We start from the raw sequence: 21227 nt of genomic DNA, 5'->3' as shown, positions 1-21227 counted from the left end.
TGAGGGTTGTGTAATTAATAGTTCGCAGGCGAAAGTCCCGGCTTTAGGAAATTACAAAATATTATACGATAAATAAACGTATAGTTTGAATTATAGATGAATAAAATATTTTTAATTAAGTACGACGGTGGAATGTCGTTGAAAATGCGCACTAAAATTAGGATTTTTGATGGTTGCTATATTTTTCCGACATCCAATCCGACTTCTCCACTAAAATATCACAAAAATGATGTACAAGGTTACAACATTTTGAGTGTGTCCAAATACTTGTTCACAGATCTGGATTATCTCCAATTACAGGAGTTATTTTTCATATGATTTTTTTTTCAAAAAATAATATGAACCAGGTTTATAAAAATAACAATTTATAGAAGAATCCTTATCATTCATCGTTCACTTTGAGTGATAATACTTAGAGACTATATTTCACGACCGACAGTTTCAGAATAACCAAACTTTCACCAGGTCAACTATAGCTGACATGGTGACCAACTAGTCTATAGTTAACCGATGAAAATTTGGTTATTCTGAAACCAATAGCCGTGAAATATAGTCTCTAAGCGGTATTACACTAAGTGAACGATGAATGATAAGGAGAGTGTTATATTACCATACCAAAAGTAAATAATGTTAAAGTCTAGGATTGTAGGCCTACGCGTAGCTAAGATGCAAATAAATAAACGCACCAAAAACATTTGAAATAAAAAATAATAGGAATTAATTAATTTTGTCCCAAAAAAATAAGACAGACATTGTTTTTTTAATTTAAGTTTTTCTTGGTAAATATGTACCACTATTTGTTAAAATCTATTGTGACACGTGTTTCGATGCATTCCGCGTCATTTTCAGACACCGTACAAAGTATAATATTAATAAAATACAAAGCTTCTAGAATACTAACGAAGCTGCGCAGGAACTGGATATCTATGATTATCTGCATATAAGAGTCTGCATTTGAAATAATAACGTATTGAATGCGAAATTTTCAACCCTATACAGAAAGTGGAATCTTTTATTTGAATTATTTGAACAAAACGCTCAAATTATACAGGTGCTTAAAAATAACACGATTTTATTCTGTCAAAGGAGATTTAACGGGCACTTATTTTTTTTTGGTAAAGATTGTGATAAAACTGTGGTTAGGTTTTACACTCTCTTTGATTACTATAAACGCAACATCTTTTAAAAATAAAACAAGATAATAATTTTCATGAAATAACGATGTCTTAAAAGCAAAAATTGTAATTTTTCTTTTTAGTTTCGCACTTATTTTCTTTCCAATTCTACGTATATATTTCGTTCATATTGTTTATACATCTATACATATTCTTTGAAAATGATAAAATAACATCATTTTTAACAATGAAATACCATAATTTATAAATTATAATACCGTAGGACGGAGCTACTTGAATTTTGATGTGTTACTTGAGCCCAGTACAAAAAAAAAATTAGATCTGTATTTGGTCTACATATCGACATGATTCATTGTTTCCCTGACAGGTGACACTTATACGTTAATTATTGTAGACCAAATACAGATTTAAATCTTTTTTTGTACTGGGCTCAAGTAACACATCAAAGTTCAAGTAGCCCCGTTCGACGGTACTTATTATAGAAATTAAATATATTGTAATTAATATTTTTACATTGTTAAAGAGAACACGAATGGTAAAAAACAAGTGTTCTCATTTACAATAGAATTATTTGTTACCACAAAATGAATGCTGAAACAACAAACAAAATATTTTTACAGCTAAAGATTTAATCGACCCCAACAATTTTTTCCACTACTAATTAAAAAATATGATGTTTTGAGTGTGTTTAAATCTTGGTTCACTAATGTTTGACTTGCAACTTGGGTTGAAGAAAACATAGTTTATTTTAAAGAGCTAATAAAACAAAACTACAAAGTCACAAAGTATCTGAACAAAAACATTTGACATATTAAATATTTAGTATGTAACTGTAAAGTTTTATAAAGTTAATACTAAAACCATGAATTAATCATTTAAAAAAAAGTTACATAAAATAAACAATGATAAATTAATAATGATTAAATAATCAATTGATTTGGCAGTCACTTTGTGATGAAATCACCGTAAGTAAAATATTTTTAATTTATGTTTTACTTACGGTGTTTGAAAATGATGCGAATTGCATCGTAACACATGATTTTAAGAAATAGTGGCATTTATTAAGTAAAACATACATTAAAAATTAATTTACAAAATTTTGAGTGTGTCCAAATACTTGTTCACAAATCTGGATTATCTCCAATTATAGGAGTATTTTACATATTATTTTTCGACATCTCATCAAAGATGAAGAAGAATATGGAAGTCTGGGCATTTACGGGGCTGACTTTTATATTTGATGATGTCAAAAAATCATATTAAAAATTAATATTAAATATTAGTTTCCTTTTCATATTCGGGTTCAGTGTTCGATACGTCTCTCTTCAATTTAAAATTTGTGATAGCTTCATGCAGGAACGCAATAATATTACATAACTGTCTGGTAGACGTAAGCCCCCTCGAGATTCATGGCAATAGAACGGTACGATAAAATACTGTCAGATTCATTTCACATAATGCCTACAGTATACAATATTGTGTGGCACAATTCAACGTACCAACCGATGCGGTACTATTTTAGATTCACGGTAAGTCCGTTCGCAATAAAATGTTTCTGATTCTTTTTCCGATTGCTTGAGGAAAATTGCAACGATTCTGCTGCACGTGGATATTGTAAGAAATACTTGCACGTGTACGTTTGAGATTGTGGGTATTTAAATACTTATAATTTGTATTGTTATAATAATAATACTACAGAACTTTTTGGACATATCAACATACATGAAGGAGACATATCACTCCTTTCAAGAACGTCATAAATAAAAAAACTTGATTTTTCAGGTGAACGTTTTTAAAGTTAAAAAATATAATACAACGTATTAAAAATAAATATCAAGCCAATCATTGAACTTTTTACTGTGCAACAGATCTTTTTAGGTAAAACCTGAAGGTTTTTTCTCCATTTGAAAAATATTTAGTTTATTTAAAAAAAGTAACTAAGCAACACCTTTTCTTCAAAATGCAAAAACTACCCTTTCTGCCCTGTTGCGGGTAAATATTAAGTTAAAAATATGCCTCTTTTGCTGGGATTTAGTACATTTTCTGGGCATTCCCAAAAAAATGCACAACTGAAAATTGTCGATTTTTGATATATGACGTTCTTGAAAGGAGTGAGCGATAACAACACATGAAAGTCTGAGTATTTACAGGGTTTGATAATAATAATAATTTGGATAATTTGTATAGCGCCATTTTCGTAAAATACTACCTCAAGGGAGCTTATAAAGGCATGGATAATAATGATATATGATAAATCTCCTGACATAGTATATAGGAGTTATACATGTATAGGAGTTCACAACAGCCATCTATGTTGGATTGAGAAAGCCTTTATTTAGCAGAGACCTTTTTATTTGGATTTATGCAAGATCTGAACCCCGAATCATTTTTACATTGGAAAACGCCTGAAAACACGGTTTTAGTTTTTTTTTATGCAACTTATAGTTTGATCAGTTATTTTTATTCGCAGCATTTTGAACGCGTCTAAATACTTGTTCACAACTCTGAGTTTTCTCCACTTAGGAGTTATTTTTACATCTCAACATAGATGAAAAAGAATATAGAAGTCGGGTCATTTACAGGGCTTATGACCTGTCATAGGCTGGGTTAAAAAAAGAGTAGTGTGGGTATCAATCATGGGTAGAATGGTGAATGTTGCACGTGTGAGTGATCACTTAACAAGCGTTGCATATTGTCACTGTAAAATTATTTTGGAATCTTAAAGATGATTTTTTTTTATTCAAATATTTATCACCCTATTCGGCTGTCCAAACTCAAAACACAGTAAGGGACAATTTTTTGTAGTACGTTTTTTTGCATTTTTGGACTAAGTAGAATCTAGTAGATTCAAAACACAAGGGACATTTTTTTTGTAGTACTTTTTTTTTGCATTTTTGGACTAAGTAGAATCTACTAGATTCTACTTAGTCCAAAAATGCAAAAAAAAACGTACAACAAAAAAATGTCCCTTACTGTGTTTTGAGTTTGGACAGCCGTATTGTAGTTGAAGAAAAGTTTTTTAATGGTTTCTACATTAGGGACTTTAAATTTCGAAAATAATAATTATGTTGGATATGTTTTCGTTTTTATACTAAAATAAAAAAACCGTTCAGCTCGTTTCAGCCCAAAGAGCTGAGTGAGGAAAGAACGGTTAAACAAATTTATGAGGCGAATGTAGTTGGAAAAAGAAGCAGAGGAAGACCGAGGAAAAGCTGGCACATCAGGTATGTCAAATACTTGAAAGCGGCCAGGTCAGGAGTAGTAATAATCGTCGGGTATGTATGAGGAGATGCATGAATGTAGAAGAGGCGAAGAATGTTTGCAAAGACAGAGTGGTGTGGCGTTCGATTCTCTCTGCCTACCCCTGCGGGGAACCGGCGTGATGGTTAGTTAGTTTCTTTTAACTAAAATAAAACAGAAGTAAGGAAAAACGGTAGATAAGAATCAAAGAAGAGGAGAATACGCGGAGAAGGAAAGAGCAGGTAAGGAAATGAATATTTTGTTTTGTTTTCCGCCTCATTACCGCTGTCTGCGTCCAAAACGTTTCCCGAGATGAGGAGTGGAAGCATTCTTCATTTCTGGTCTATTGTGCCTCGCTTCGGACACAAAACCCGGCACTGCCGGCTCGTTTTCCATTCCCTATTGTCACCTGGATAAATATTGGGAACTTCGTCTGGATTTTTCTGCGGGAGTAACCTCATTGCGACGGCGAAAATCTCGAATCATAATATTAATTTAAATATATGTGGTAACTGACTCAATGTAAACCCGGTCTTAAGGAAAATGAAAAAAATCATGAACATTTATCTCGTAATCAATATAAATAAAATAAATAAAATTTTACCTTCAATGCCACGTTAAAACATAATTTTCATATGTAATCGATTATTATTATTTCGTCTATTTGAGACATCCAAGGTTCTTAATGAGTTCTTTAAGGTGGTATGGACATGTAGAGCGAATGGATAACGAGGGAATAACTATAATGTGACGAATGTGAGCGGGAGAACAGAACGAGGACGGCCGAAAGAGACAAAGCGCGATCAGATCAATCATAACCTAAAAATCTAGTAGACAAAAGTCTGCGTAATCGGAGGGCTGTATGACTAGAAGGGTGAATGTGAAGGAAGCGAGGAGTGAATGCGAGGACAGAAGAGTATGGCATTCCATCCTCTCTGCCTACCCTGCGTCGTAGTAGTAGTTAAAATAAAAACGAAGGTTTCAGGTTGTTGTCTCGTGGTTAGTGTCACGGACTCTTGAGTCAGAGTTTCATGGTTCGATTTGATACCTATTGCTAATAATGAGCATAAATAATAGCTAATAGCTCACATAAATTGTATGAAATTGAAGTATTTTTGTAAATAATAAAAACACAAATATTTCTCTTTTTAAATTAAACAATATATTTTTTATTAAAAACCAAATGTTCCCTGTACTCTGCAAAGTGTATAACACATTCACAATCAGGTATATATTTTTACCTGACATCTATGAACAAAAGGAAAAAATATTTACAGCATTTTGAATGTGTCCAAATATTTGTTCACAAATTTCGATTATCACCATTAAATTATTAAATTATTATCATTAAATTATTATTAATATATTTTTTTAACTTCTTACCTAGAAAAAAAAAATCCTGTAACCACCCTTTATTAATTCCTCTCCTTTCCTTCTCCTTCCTGCTAAATCTATTATTTTATAAAATACCCTTTTTTTTTGTTTTTTGTTTAATCTCTGAATGTTTTTTAATAGTTTTATAACATAATTGTGGAATTGTTTAATTGGCTTTTTTTTAACGTAACTATTTTTTGTCAATGTAATGTAATGTTTATTATTGTTAATGTAACTATTGTTTTATATCATTTTTTTTATATGTAAGCTGTACAATTCCCGAATAAATAAAAATAAAATAAATAAAATAAAATAAATCACCACTTTTCCTTAATGTAACATTTAACTAAAATCAGATAAAAAAATGTAAACAAAACCAAAAATGTACTCTAAACTTAAAAAATGTGATTTTGTATATCATTGTTTATTTTTAATTAATAATAAAACAATTAATTATTATAAAAAAGGTAAAAAGTTCATTTTTAAAAATTCAGCTTTTGCCGGTCAGATATGGGGAATACGTAAATATAGGGTTAAGATTTCTTATGCCGCTTCCGTTTCCGCATTCTTCCGCAGAGATCCGCCAAGAAAATAATATCTCTCGAATCCAGCAGATGGCAGTCGCTACGGTTTGCGTCTCCGCTAATTGCTCCGAAACTCCAAACTGGTTTTATTAGTTTCACGTTCCCCGGCGTCGGTTTTCAGGCGACGCCGACGCTGAAACTGTGCGGCCGCATACAGTGTAATGAATTTAGTACCGAGGCACGAGTACAAATCGCATTATGAATTTGCAACCCCATCGGAGCGGTCAATTTTGGCGTCCGAAATTTCAATATGAATACGTACAATTTCGAGGGCGAGATCGTGCTTTTAAATTAAATCAGTTTTGTAAGCAAATAAGGTAAACCAAAGATGCAGAAATAAAAAATAAAAACCTTTAGTTCAGTATGTAAATAAACCGCTCACCCCTTTCAACAACGTCATATATAAAAAAAACTTGATTTTCCAGGAGATTGTTTTTAAAGATTAAAAATATAATACAGTAAGTATATTAAAAATAAATAACAAGCCACGAATTGAACTTTTTACTGCGCGACAGATCTTTTTAGGTAAAATCTGAATGTTTTTTCTTCATTTGAAAAATATTGAGTAAGTATATTTATAAAAATAATTAAACAATACCTATTCTTCAAAATGCTAAAACAACACTTTCTGCTCTGTAGCGGGTAAATATTAAGTTAAAAATATGCCGCTTTTGGTGGGATACAGTACATTTTCTGGGCATTCCGAAAACATGCACAACTGAAAATTGAGCGAAACGCATAAAATATAGCGGATAAATCTATGTAATTCTTGGGGAGTGGATCTTGGAAATGGAGAAAAATTTATCTCAAAAGTTGTATTAAAAAAGATAATAGTAATTACATTACACTTTCCTTATCATTTTGTGTAATATCGCTTAAAATGGTATTACATAAAGTGAACGATGCATGATAAGGAGAGTGTTATATTGCCATACTACAAAGTTAACGATGCTTTTATTGTACAAAATATAATTATTTACATAAGATAATTTACCATATGTATACTACTACTACTAATACCATCACGCCACTTCACTGCAGAGGTGGGCAGAGAGGATGGAACGCCACACTCTCCTATCCTGACATACATTCCTAACTTCCTTCACGTCCATACATCTAGTCATGGGTACTTAGCTTCCGATTGCGTAGACTTTTGACACCACCAGATTCTAGGTTAGGTTAGATTGTGGAAGCCAAGCTGGCAGTTCAAAACGGAGTGCTAGTACCGACATTGATATATGGAAGCGAAACGTGGAATTGGCAAAAGAAGGGCGAAAACAGATTGAACGCTGTTAAAATGCGTTCCCTTAGACGAATGTGTGGAACTCATTTACACCGTAGATACGTTACGTACGAGTAAATCCACGTAATAAAATAAAAATGTAAAAAAGTATACTGAACAAAAAATATGCCGGAGAAATAATAGGTAGGAAAATGAGAAAAGCACTTATGGCCATGGCTCTCGAGGTTGCACATCCGTATTCATTTAAAAATATTTTTTTAATCCTATATTCCCACCCAATGGTGCATAAGAAACTGCATCGTATAGAAATAATGTAATATTGATCATTGACATGAAAGAAAGGCGATGAGCTTGCGTTTCAGATACCAGTCTAGGGTAATATCAAATAAATATTGGAGTGAAAAATCAAACATATTTATTTTGACTCTCCTGGGAATCGAACCCAGAACGGTAGCCACACGTACTGCCATTTACACTATAGAAGCGGATTGAATCTTTGTAACTTGGATATTAATAATTCGTAAATCCTCCGAGGATTTAGTTAAGCATTAGTTTAGTTTAGTTAAGTTTAGTTGAGCATAAGTTTAGTTAAGCTTACGAGAGAAAATTTCTAAATTAATAATGAATTTGACAAATAAAGTAAGATTTTAAAAATCATCACAGTTTGGAAAAGAAACTGCGGAAATTAAAGAACCATACGATAAATTTTGGCTTGGTGCAAACGTCATTAGGAATTCAACATGGCATAGTGCAGAGCTGGGTTATTATGGAAGATTCCTGTATACACTGACACGACTTGCATTTAAAACCGCATCTACAAAATTGCCACTTCAAAGGAAAAGCGCAATAATGTTTTTAGTTCATACTCATTTACTCTGTTTCTCTCATACACATTCATGGTTGTCTTAGACAATGTAATAAACAAAAATGATCAGATGTTATCCATATAATCAATCGGAAATTCCAGTTATCAATCCAAGTACATGTAAAAAATATAGTGGAACTTATTAAGGGAGTATTCGCAAACATCAAATTCACCAAGCGATCGGTCGCATTGGGGGCTGGACGTTTATCCACGCACTTTTTTTTTACAATATATATTGGAATTAGATTTTTTTTAAATATACATATATTTTTTTTTACTCTTTACCTTTCAATAAATCTTTTCATTTAAAAAACATAAATTTATTTTGTAAAAAAAACTTTTTTCAATACAAAAACGGTGTTTTATGCAAAAAATTCAATAACGTTAAATTTTACCTGGGTTTAAAGATAATAAAGTTGCGATTTATCGTACATCGTACCTTCCCCATTATGATCCATGACGATTTATAGTTTAAACTAAACCGGTAATAAAATAGAAGATTCTATTGTTTTTTATTCATTTTATCAGATTATTCACCCTACGGATGAAATAATGGTGAACAGGAGGCAGAATGTTGAGTTGTGATCACTAAAGCCAGCCAAATTCTCAGACTGCCATCTTCTTTCATATTTTTATTTATTTATTTTATTGATTTATTTGGGTTAACAGCAGCAACATTTGTAAAACAAAACATTAAAAGATATACATTAAACAAGCCAATTATAGTTAACCACATAAACATAAAGATAAGTATAAAATATTTAGTGTAGATCTAGCAAATGAACATGTATTTATGAGAGAAAATGTGCATGTGTGAAGTGTGTAAGAGGGTGTGTGTGTGTGTGTGTGTGATGTTGATTCTAGTAGGAACATACATACAATACAGAGAAGCATAGTTTTTAAAGATCTTGAGAGGACAATATGCTCACCATTCGACTTTTCAACACAGATTTTCCGCAATTGAAAAAGTCAACTTGGCTAAAACATGAGTGGTACTCACTAGCCATTCGAAACATAGGTGAACTCCGCGCATGATAAGTTCAAAGGACAGGTACTTTGAATAAAGATTGTGACGTGTGACGGGTACGGTAGCCAGGTATATTATACGTTATTTCGGATTAAAACGATACATGCTTCGTCTGAAGAAAAATCTTGAGTAGCGATGAGTATGTTTGATTACCGTATTGCAAGTAAACAAATATGATTTATTTTTCAATAAAAAATCGCTGTATTATCGCTCAGGACTAACATATCCGAGTACTTAAATATTATCGCCCTTTTTGTAGATTTGACATCATACGCAGGGCGCAGCTACCGCTACGAGCCTGGGGTAAGGTTACAGCACGTACAATAGGTTTTGGCGGGATATAATAATACGCTTACTTTTGTCAAAGGCTTTACTTTTGCGCAGCGAGCGAGTAGCTAGTAATATATTAAACAAAAGGCGCTACGGGAACGCTAAGACGGCTCCAGAACTTTGAAGCATCCAAATAACTTCGTAAAATAAGGTTTATTGATTACTTTTCTAGGTATTAAATATATAGTAAAATCCTAGTTGCATCTGTATAGCGAATTGTGGTACGCAAGGTTAAATGATGAATGCTTAGATGGTACGCTGGAGTGTCCCTGAGAGATAAAGATCTTTATAAAATTATTTTAAACTTTGTTTTCACCACTTTTTTATTAATACAATTCAACCTACCGGTTTCAACAACACATTGCCATCATCAGGGTTTATTTTAAATCAAAAACATTAAAATACTCTCACCAAAAGTTGGAGTGTGTCCAACTTTTGGTGAGAGTATTTTAATGTTTTTAATTTAAAATAAACCCTGATGATGACAATGTATTGTTGAAACCGGTAGGTTGAATTGTATTAATAAAAAAGTGGTGAAAACAAAGTTAATTAATTTTATTAAAATATTATAAAATGTGCCACAAAGTATCTGCGGAAAACATTCAAAAAACAAAATAAAGAGTTCACGCATTCGTGGAAGCCTGGGTGTAACTGACATTAATAGTAAGTTAGAGAAAAGGCCATTGAGATGGTATGGGCACATATGACGTAGAAAACCTGAACATATTGTAAACCAGGCGATCGCCATGGATCTTCCTCGAAAGATACCTAGAGGACCAGAAAATTTACGAATACTACAGAAAGATAACATGATTCGAAGGCATGTCCTAGGTGACGTTGTAAATGATAGCAAGGATCTACAACCTGAGGAGATTTAAACTTGTGATCATCTGTTTAAAAAAAAAATATATTGCTTGAATTCACTACATTTTGAGTGTGCCCAAATCTTTGTTCACAAATCTAGATTTTGACACCTCAACATATGGGAGTCTGGGTATTTAAAGGACTTATGACCTGTCATAGGCTGGATCTTGCCTTCAAATAAAGGGTATCTGCTAAATAAAAGCTTTTTCAATCTAACATAGATGGTTGTTGTAAACTCACATGCACTATGTCATGAGAATGATTAATATATCAACGAGTTCCGAAAATATGAGTAATGCGGTTGTCAATCATGGGTAGAATGGTGAATGTTGCACGTGTGTAAAGTGATCACTTTACCAGCCTATGATACCCAGACATTCATATTCTTCTATGATAAGTAAAGCATATAAATATTTGATCATCTTGTGATGTGCGTAAGTCAAGTAAAAAAATACAAATATTTTTTTTCAAGGAAAATAAAATGTCTTGAAATACGGTCTCAATAATGGACTTGTATAAATATCTGAAACTACATTTTCAGTTTGAAGAAATGAAGATATGTATGTAACTTCGAAAATCCTCACAACAAATGATATAAAATTGCAGGGAATTGAATTCAAATCCAAGAACACTCTCAGGATACTTGTCTTTGATGACGTCGTAAAGGAAATTTTCTAGAACGCTGAGTGATGCAAACTGGACCGCGTTTTGCAATTTAGCACCAAACTGAATTGTTTTTAAAATAATTACGATTAAAGTATTTATAAGAAAAGCGTATCAGCGAAAGCTAAGCTGGCAGTGCACAACGGAGTCCTGGTTGTAAACCAAATGTATGGAAGTGAAGCATGGAGTTGGCAAAAGGATGAAAGTAGACTGAATGCAGTCAAATGCCATCCCTCAGATGGATGTGCGGCAAATCGACGTATCATAGATATTCGAATGGTAAAATAAGGGAAGAATGCAAGGCTGAGATGAGCATCATCGTTAAAATGAAGGTGTCAAAAAGAAAGGTGTGCTGAGATGGTTTGGACAGGTGGAACGAATAACATAGGAAGGAACGTAAAAACAAATATACGAGTTGAATGTACTTGGAAGACCATATGAGCAGAGGAAGACCAAGGAAAACTTGACATGATCTTGATTTCAGTGACAAGTATTTAAAATAATTCAAAGTGGTCATGTCAGGAGTCGGAACAATTGGGGGATACGTATAAGGAGATGCATGCATATGGAAGAGGCGAGGATTGTCAGCAAAGATCGGTGTGGCATTTAATTCTCTCTGCCTACCCCTGCGGAAAAGAGGCGAGTTGGTTAAGTTAGTAAGTTTTTTTTTATAAGTAAGTAAAATGAATTCTAATTATAGTAAAAATTAAATCACAAATTTATATGAATTTGAAAGGAAACGAGTTAAACATGAGGAGTTAAAAAGGATTATGAAAATATTTTTCATGTATATTCTAAAAAAACCAAAAAATCCTTACAGTTATTCATTCTTCTCCCTTTATACATAAGACTAACCATCAGACATTCTTTGAAAAAATGTCTAAGACCTACTTTAATAATAATAATAAATCTTTATTCTAGCTTGACTAAGTGGTGGGTGCAATACTTAGTCAGCCATATAAGTTTTACAACATTTTTTTTATAAAATGAAATTACAAAATAAACAAATAAAAATAAAGAAAAGAAACGGCGAAAGAAAAATAAGAAAAAAAGTATATGAATAAATACGTAATCCCTGTCTCCGCCAAGACTTCTATAACTAAACATACTTCTCCATCTGTCTTCGGATATCAATTTAAAAGAATGAGATGTTGGTCGGTTATTGATAATCCAGTCCTGTCAAAGATGGCTTCGGGTGGACGCGATGATGAGGTCGTATTATTTTTATTACCAGATTCGCCATTTTACGACTGCAGATTGATATTAACTGTCTCCGGATCAGGGGCGACACTTCGCACACTTTGAGTGGACGGTTCATGCTGTGCTCAAATACACAACGATGGCTTACCGGACACTGTTTGTATGTCAAAAATTGAAAAAAAAGGTGAAAACATTTAAATCCACTTTTTTTTTTAAAATCTATAAAAATTAAATTCTCGTCATTGTTATCTTAAATTAAATGAAGAAGAATTTGGAAGTCTGGACCTACGAGCATCTTTACTGGGCTTACCACCGCCAGGCTGGTTTAAGTGATCACTTTATACACGTGTAAGGTCCCCCATTCTACCCATGACTAACAACCACACCACTCAAATTTCGGAAGATGCATATATTGCATTATCCTTTAATTGACACCTTCTCTTTTATGTTAATTCACTATAAAACGTGAGTTCTCGGCACCATGTATGCTTGTGTTGAGAAGTCTTTTACATAAGCCCTGTAAATATCTATACCTTCATATTCTTCTTCAATTATGTTGAGATTTTAATAAAAACAACTCCAAGTGGACGAACCCAGATTGTAAATAAAGTTCTGGACAATTTCAAAGTAGAATGAATAATAATAATAAAAAAGTTAAACAGAACAGAAACAAAAATTTATTTAAAATCCCTCAAATGCACAACAAGTCCTACCAAAATTCATTTTTAGATGGAGCCTGCGATATGTGCAATGTAATGCTTAATGAAATAGACATCAATAATGTTTCTTTTAATACGTTTAAGAGAAATATTGTTGATCTCTGTTTAACTAGTTGATAAAGAAAATTTCTATTATTTGATCAAAAACATGTAATGTAAGTTTATTATATAGTTACGCTTTTATGTACATGACAGTTCATTTATATTTTTAGATTACTTAAGTGACAACCTCTAATTGAAATGTTTTTATTTTTATTTTATTATAATATGTTATTTTTGTTAAATATTCTGTCGGTTTTCCAATAACGAAATAAAATAAAATGAAATGATTATAATCATTTCATTAATTTTGCAGGAGATCGTTTTTAAAGTTTAAGAATATAATAAATTGAACTTTTTACTGTGCAACAGATCTTTTTAGGTAAACCCTGAAGGTTTTTTCTACATTTGAAAAATATTTAATATATTAAAAAAAATAAATAATAGATTTTCTTCAAAATGCAAAAACAACACTTTCTGCCCTGTAGCGGGTAAATATTAAGTTAAAAATATGCCGCTTTTGCTAGGATATAGTAAATTTTCTGGGCATTCAGAAAACATGAACTACTGAAAATTTACGATTTTTGATATATGACGTTGTTGAAAGGAGTGAGCGATATGTCATAATATTTTACTGGTATATGGTATATCCTTAAACAAGATTGATCACAGAAGTGAATACTCTCGCCCACGCAGGATATCCAGAAAGACATAAATATCAGAATATTGCCTTCGGCGGATGGACAATTAATCACGTAACATTTTCATTGATAAAGCGATCCGAAAATAACCACGAAAATGACCAACGATCGCGTAGAATTTTTTTTGGGTATCTCCTTCTTCTTCTTCAAGCACTTATCTGCACCCGATGGTCCGTAGGGCACTTCATCATATAAACGCAGTGTTATCTTGATCGTTACCATGTGAAGGAAAGGCGATCAGAATCTCCACTTCGGGTACCAGTCCAGGTTAGTATTGAATAAATACTAGAGTGAAAAAATCACTTATGTTTATTTGTCTGCTTCCGTAGTGTAATGGTCAGGACGCTGGGCTACCGTTCTGGAGGTCCCGGGTTCGATTCCTAGGGGGGGTCAGATAAATAAAAGTGATTTTTTTCACTTTTATATTAATTCAATATTACCACGGACTGGTACCTGAAACGGAGGGCTGATCATCTTTCCTTCATATGTTAACGATCAATATTAAACTGTGTTTATATGATGCAGTGCCCTATGCACAATTGGGGTGCGGATAAGGGTTTGAATATTTTTATTTGAACCCCCTGGGAATCGATCCAGGGACCTCCAGTACGGTAGCCGAGCATGCTGACCATTACACTACGGAGGCAGAAAAAAAAATAGTATTTAGGTATAAACATTGTATAATTAATTGCAGCGAAAAACGTGACGCGTGTCACATGAAAAATATAAGGAAATGTATACCCACATGCCAAAATAAAATAATAATAAAAACATCGGACTCTGCAGCTGCAGTACCGGGTACGAGACCGGAAGGGTAGAAAATCAATACGAAAATAAATAGGAGTATCATCCCTTATTCAACTCTTTAGAACATTAATATCTCAACATAAATTAACAAGAATAAGGAAGTCTGTGTATTTACAGGGCTTGTGAACCATTCTACCCATAATTGACAACAGCACTACTCAAATTTTCAAACTTGTATATGTATAAGTACCTATATTATAATTGACACGTTCTTTCACATGTGAGTTCTCGGCAGCATCTATGTTTGAGTTGTGTAAGCTTTTATTTAACATAGACCCTTATTAAATATACCGTAGTCGTATAGGAGAAAGTGACTAACTAAACGTAAAATGTTCAGGAGTGCCATTTAAGTCACTTTTGCTTGGCAAGAAAATAAACATCAATCCTGTTAGTCATTTTTAACAATTCAGTATGTTATACTTCCAACTTTTTAATCCTTTGGGATTTTTTTCACGGCAATATTAAGCTAATAAGATATCGAATAGTCAATGATCACGTTTTTGTAAAAAATGCACTTGGTCACTTTCTCCTGTATGACTACGATATGCAAGATTCTTCCCGAATTCTTTCACATACTAGGAGACGCCAGGGGGGTGAAATAAATATAAGTGATTTTTTCACTCTAATATTCATTCAATATCACCCTGGACTGGTACCTGAAGCGGAGGGCTGATCACGTTTCCTTCATGTGTTAACGATCAATATAACACTGCGTTTATATGATGCAGTGCCCTATGCACCATCGGGTGCGGATGAAGGCTAAAAAAATCTTAACAAAAACCTGCATTTACTGATAAGCGTCGCATACATACTTTTAGAAGCCAATAGTCTTCGATTTGTCAGTGCACAGTCATAAATTTGTCTATTTTTTTAATAAAAAAAACCTGTGTAACTGGGGTTTTCAAACTCTCTCAAATTCTGTGCCTCAAAGAGTTGAACGTATGATTTCTGAGTTAGAGCAAATAATTGAATTGTCGTTATGGTTTTGTTGTTCTATCGCACGATGGTACTTTTCAGTAATACGATTGAATATCTGGGACGTGGAAGAATTCTACGGAGGCGGGGTTTTGTCGTGTGCCAATGACATTTTCAGCAGATGAAATGATCATGTGGTGATAATACTCACCACGTATTATCACCACATGATCACGTGTTAAATTTCAAGATACCCCATGGGATTTTCAGGGAAAAAATGTGAGGGCATGATCCTAACTAACTAACCATCACGCCGCTTCCCCGCAGGGGTGGGCAAAGAGAATAGATTGCCACGCCAATCCGTCTTTGCACACAGTATTCGCCTCGTCTTAAACCGATTATTAAAACTCATGACCTGACCACTTTCAAGTATGTATATTATTAATAAGTAACATATTGTGTAATATCTGCAACTTGAACATATTTATAATTATTTTAGTAAATATTAAATAATTTATTCATGAAGGAAGAATGTAAAATCTGTAAATCAAATTACACAATCTATTTGAACGATAATAAAGATAGACAACTAAATAAAGATGTATTTTTTCACTATATGGTATAAATATACCGAAGATAACCTATAATATTACACACAGCTATTTGACGCAAACGATGTACTTATGGAATAAAAAAAATCTCATGAAGCTATCTATGTACACGAATAATTCATGCCTGTTAAAAATATACCTAAAAAACCTTATAAATATGTATAGTTTGTAAATTAACCATTATAAAACTTACCGAAAGTATTAGGTATGAGTAGATTCGTTGCTGAAGATGTAAACAAAGATATTCCTCTCCGGAGGAAATTCATCTAAAGAGATAAAAAGTAAACAGCATTATGCATATTCTAATAAGTCACAAATAGATATAAAGTTAAATTATAATAATGTAATCACCTTAGAATAACACGGGCTTCAGTTTTTTTAGGTTAGAAATTAGAAAAATATTTGACAGCCAAAAGGCGGTCGGTAAAGCAGGAAACATTATCGACCGGCTGTGCATATTTGGTTACGACTTATTATGAACATAGTACGGTGCGTTTTCGATAGATGGCCGATATTTGTAAAAGTCTAGAGTAAGAAATATAATATTGTGTTACAGTTCTATCTAAAGATACAACCGTATATCTACAATAAATTACTTCATTTTTACTGATTCAGTTGTTTTTACACATAAACTTTCCTTAATTAATTCTACAATAAATTACTTCATTTTTACTGATTCAGTTGTTTTTACACATAAACTTTCCTTAAAGAACTCGTACACCTTCACATAACAACGGTATGGTTATAGCGTGTACAATATATTTTGACAAATAAACTTGTTTTTTTTTTCTTTTGTCCGCCTCCGTAGTATAATGGTCAGCACGCTCGGCTACGGTTGTGGAGGTCCCGGGTTCTATTCCCAGGGGGGGGGTCAAATAAATATAAGTGATTATTTCACTCTAATATTCAATCAATATTACCCTGGACTGGTACCTGAAGCGGAGGGATGATCACCTTTCCTTCGTGTTAATGATCAAGATAACACTGTGTTTATATAATGCAGTGCCCTATGCACCATTGGGGTGCGGATAAGGGTTTGAATCTATTTTTTTTCTTAAAAAATAATAGTTTCAGATAAAATAAATGATTTCTTATTTATTTTAGTTTTTTTTTATGCGCGATATATTCTTAACAATGAATATTTAAAAAAAGTGGACAGTTGTTTAGTTTATCGTTTGAATTATTTTGTGTCCACTAGTTCCGGTCACCGAGTCCACATAAACGGAAATAAAGATTGCCAAGAAATGTGCAATTATTTATAAATGTAGTTGACAATAACAACAAACAATAATATGTCTTGAAGAAAATAATATACTGGACTTGGTGTTACTTTAAAAAGAAACACGCAAAGCGCAATAATATATTTTATGTACTTACAAACCTTTCAAAAACAAGAAAACAGAATACAGCTAAGTATATAAATTACTCCTTGACGCAAGTAGAGATGTTCGGAAAAAATCAATTGTGTAAAATGTTACCTGGATTAAGAGAAAATTATGTTGCGACTTGACGAATACTGGTCTCTAATAAATATTACATGATTCCGGGAACAAGTATATCGCTCACTCCTTTCAAGAACGTCATAAATAAAAAAAACTTGATTTTTCAAGAGAGCGTTTTTAAAGTTTAAAAATATTATGCAATGTATTAAAATTAAATATCAAGCCAGTTACTGAACTTTTTACTGTGCAATAGATCTTTTTAGGTAAAACCTGAATGTTTTTTCTCCATTTGAAAAATATTTAGTACATTAAAAAAATGAAACAATACCTTTTCTTGGCATTCCGAAAGCATGAACAACTGAAAATTGACGATTTTTGATTTATGACGTTCTTGAAAGGAGTGAGTGATATGTTACATAATTCAACCCATGTATGCATATCGATATATCCAATTTGACAGTATATTCGAATTTCCATGTATAAAGGGAATTTATGGCCTCCGCTTTTGATATTTCAATGTGAAAAAAGCTTAATTGTTGTTAATTAGAGGCAGGCCACGAAGTCTGTGTTTTTTATTATTCTTTTTAATAACGAATCCCTTAACGTGGTCGTTAATTCCGTACGGCGGACGGCGCTAAACAATTTTTCTTTTCACTTGTCGTTATCTCTACACAGTTGTAGAGTGAAGGGGTAACGAAAAGCTAACGAACGTACTTCCGTATCACTAGTCGTTACGTCGCTTTAACGGCCTCGATAATTGGACACAACGAAATAACGGCCGTTACGTTGGACACACAGATGAAAGTTATGAAATCTTATACAGTTTTGAAATTTAACAACATTTTGCAATGTGGTCTAGTACAGTGTTCCGCAAAGTGTGTGCCGCGGCACACTGGTGTACCGTGGTGATTAATTGGTGTGCCACGGAAAAACGTCTAGTTTTGTGAAGATAACACACCTAGAAATAGCTGAAAGCTATATCGCTCACTCCTTTCAAGAACGTCATAAATAAAAAAAACTTGATTTTTCAGGAGAACGTTTTTAAAGTTTAAAAATATAATACAATAGATTAAAAATAAATATCAAGTCACTTATTGAACTTTTTACTGTGCAACAGATCTTTTAGGTAAAATCTGAAGGTTTTTCTCCATTTGAAATTTTTTTAGTGTATTTAAAAAAAAATAATTAAACAATACCTTTTCTTCAAAATGCAAAAACAACAATTTCTGCCCTGTAGCGGGTAAATATTAAGTTAAAAATATTCCGCTTTTGCTGGGATATATACAGTACATTTTCTGGGCATTCCGAAAACACGCACGACGTTCTTGAAAGGAGTGAGCGATATGTGCGAGGCGCTTTGTTGCGCAAAGAGCGTGCGAATTGGGATTTTTGACTCTGACTGCTATTAAATAGTAAAAAAAGAGAACGCCTGATGACAATCAACGTAGAGGTGAGAGCAGCCTTATCAACAATTGCTCAAAATTTTTATCACCTTTTACCTCAGGTAAGTAGGCTCACAATTCGCATTTAACATCATATGTTAAATATGTTTTCAGATTATTGTAATTTTAATAATAAATCAATTTTAAATAAACTTAATTTTTTTTCTTTGGTGTACATCTAAAAATTCTGTATTTGGCAGGTGTACCTTAAAATTTGCGGAAAAGAAAATAAAAAAGTTTGCGGAACACTAGCCTAGTATAAGATCTATAAGTCTATCAAACAGGAAATATATATGGTAAAGTATATAAAATTGGACATGAAAAATTAAACCCCATTGGACTATTGAATTTTGACACCAAACATTAGTATTATTGCTCTTCTCCGTCTTATTCCTCATTACTGAGGGTTGTGACCCTTGTGGAAGCAATGACTCTTCTCCAGTTATCCCTTGACTGCGCTGCACGTAGCGCTCCAACCACCGAGGTGCCTGCTGCTGCCTTAACTTGATCGGTCTATCGTGTAGCGGATCTTCTTCTCCCTCTCTTCCCCTCCAGGCTACCGATCACAAGCAGTCGTTACCGGCTATCCTTATTGTCACGCGAAACGTGTCCAAAGAACTGCGGAAGTTCTAGATAAGAACATGTTTTAATTTAGTCTGTTAGAAGATCAGCTTGCTGGAAATCGCAACTCTAAACTTTAGTACTGCCACATTTCCAACCCCTATCTGTGCTCCACAAGCAGTTTTATGATGAGGTTGGAGCTCTTCCTCAGCCTCTACCGGAAGTCTGCCACTCTACGCCTTATTAACCCATCCCAGCGTGGTTTGTATGCTGAAGCAAACATACCACTCACGCTGTCTCTATTATTGTAACATAACATGTTTTTACGTATATCTCTTGCGCATCGCTGTGTAAACTTACACCACAATTCACTGTCATACTGCTGCGTACATAGGACTTGAAATATTCTATTCTTTACAAGCGTGGAGCAGAGTAAATATATGTAGTTTAGCTAACATACTATAAAATTTTCTTCAAATAATCTTACTATAAACCTCGTATGATATTTTTTGATACTTTCTGGATAATATTATGTTGTTATTGGAGATTGTTGATATAACCTCGATATTAGATATTCTTGAAATATATTTTTTTAACCTATGGAAACAGTAAATGTGACCATCAAATGTCATGCATTGTTAGCTGTTACTCTTCGTATCGTTCCATTATCCCATATTATATTTGATAGGAATCCATAAAAGGTATACAACTCATAATAAATGTAAAATCAAACTATATACTATCCATACAACGATTAAAGCGAATTATAATAATTTCTTGAATGGTTTTCGCAAATACTTTGTGGCACATTTTATGAACTTTATAACATTAAACGACTTTTTAATTGATATTAGTAATGTTAGTAAATAACCACTTACCGACTACTTCTGTCTACCGGTTTCGAGACGTACCCGTCTCTTCGTCAGGACATACACTACAATTTAACAATCATGCGAACAACACTACACCACACCCACTTAGTACTATTCACATACACTATCACTACACATGCAAAACATGCAGAGCGAGTTGTTAGTCCCACCATGCTTTTGGTAAATTGTAGTGTATATCCTGACGAAGAGACGGGTACGTCTCGAAACCGGTAGACAGAAGTAGTCGGTGAGTGGTTATTTACTAACATTACTAATATCAATTAAAATGTTTGACCACAAAGTAAATGCTTTGAATATAAATAATATTAAACGACTTTGTTTAAACCACTTTTTAATTATTAGTACACTTTAACCTACCGGATTCGACAAGAACCTTGTTAAGGTTTATTAAATTCTAAAACATTAAAATACTCACAATTAATTACATGCTCTTACCAAAAACTAAATCCTAAATGTTATTGTGCATTGCATCGACTTATAATATTTTAATAAACATAAATTTTCTTTTGATGTAGGTAACTCATTTTCGATATACCTATGTCTTAACGAAACGTTTAACAGTTAATTAAAT

At 33.0% G+C, this 21227-nt stretch overlaps 1 protein-coding gene across 1 annotated transcript in view; it reads right to left on the bottom strand.

The window, feature by feature from the left end:
* Nucleotides 1–16750, bottom strand: part of tko (30S ribosomal protein S12 technical knockout) — a 35433-nt gene extending 18683 nt beyond the window's left edge. Inside the window, exons 1-2 of the mRNA XM_088268290.1 lie at nt 16670–16750; nt 16512–16584 (exon numbers count right to left, since the gene is read on the bottom strand). Coding sequence (XP_088124416.1) covers nt 16512–16584 — 73 coding nt within the window. The 5' untranslated portion in view covers nt 16670–16750. The remainder of the gene's footprint in view (nt 1–16511; nt 16585–16669) is intronic.
* Nucleotides 16751–21227: the final 4477 nt, after the last annotated feature.

This window comes from Brachycentrus maculatus, unplaced genomic scaffold (assembly GCF_059751285.1).
Source record: "Brachycentrus maculatus isolate JH-2025_06_01 unplaced genomic scaffold, ASM5975128v1 h1tg000316l, whole genome shotgun sequence".
Lineage (NCBI taxonomy): Eukaryota > Metazoa > Arthropoda > Insecta > Trichoptera > Brachycentridae > Brachycentrus > Brachycentrus maculatus.
The sequence above is the reverse complement of the archived record's forward strand: the minus strand, read 5'-3'. Positions and strand labels throughout refer to the sequence as shown.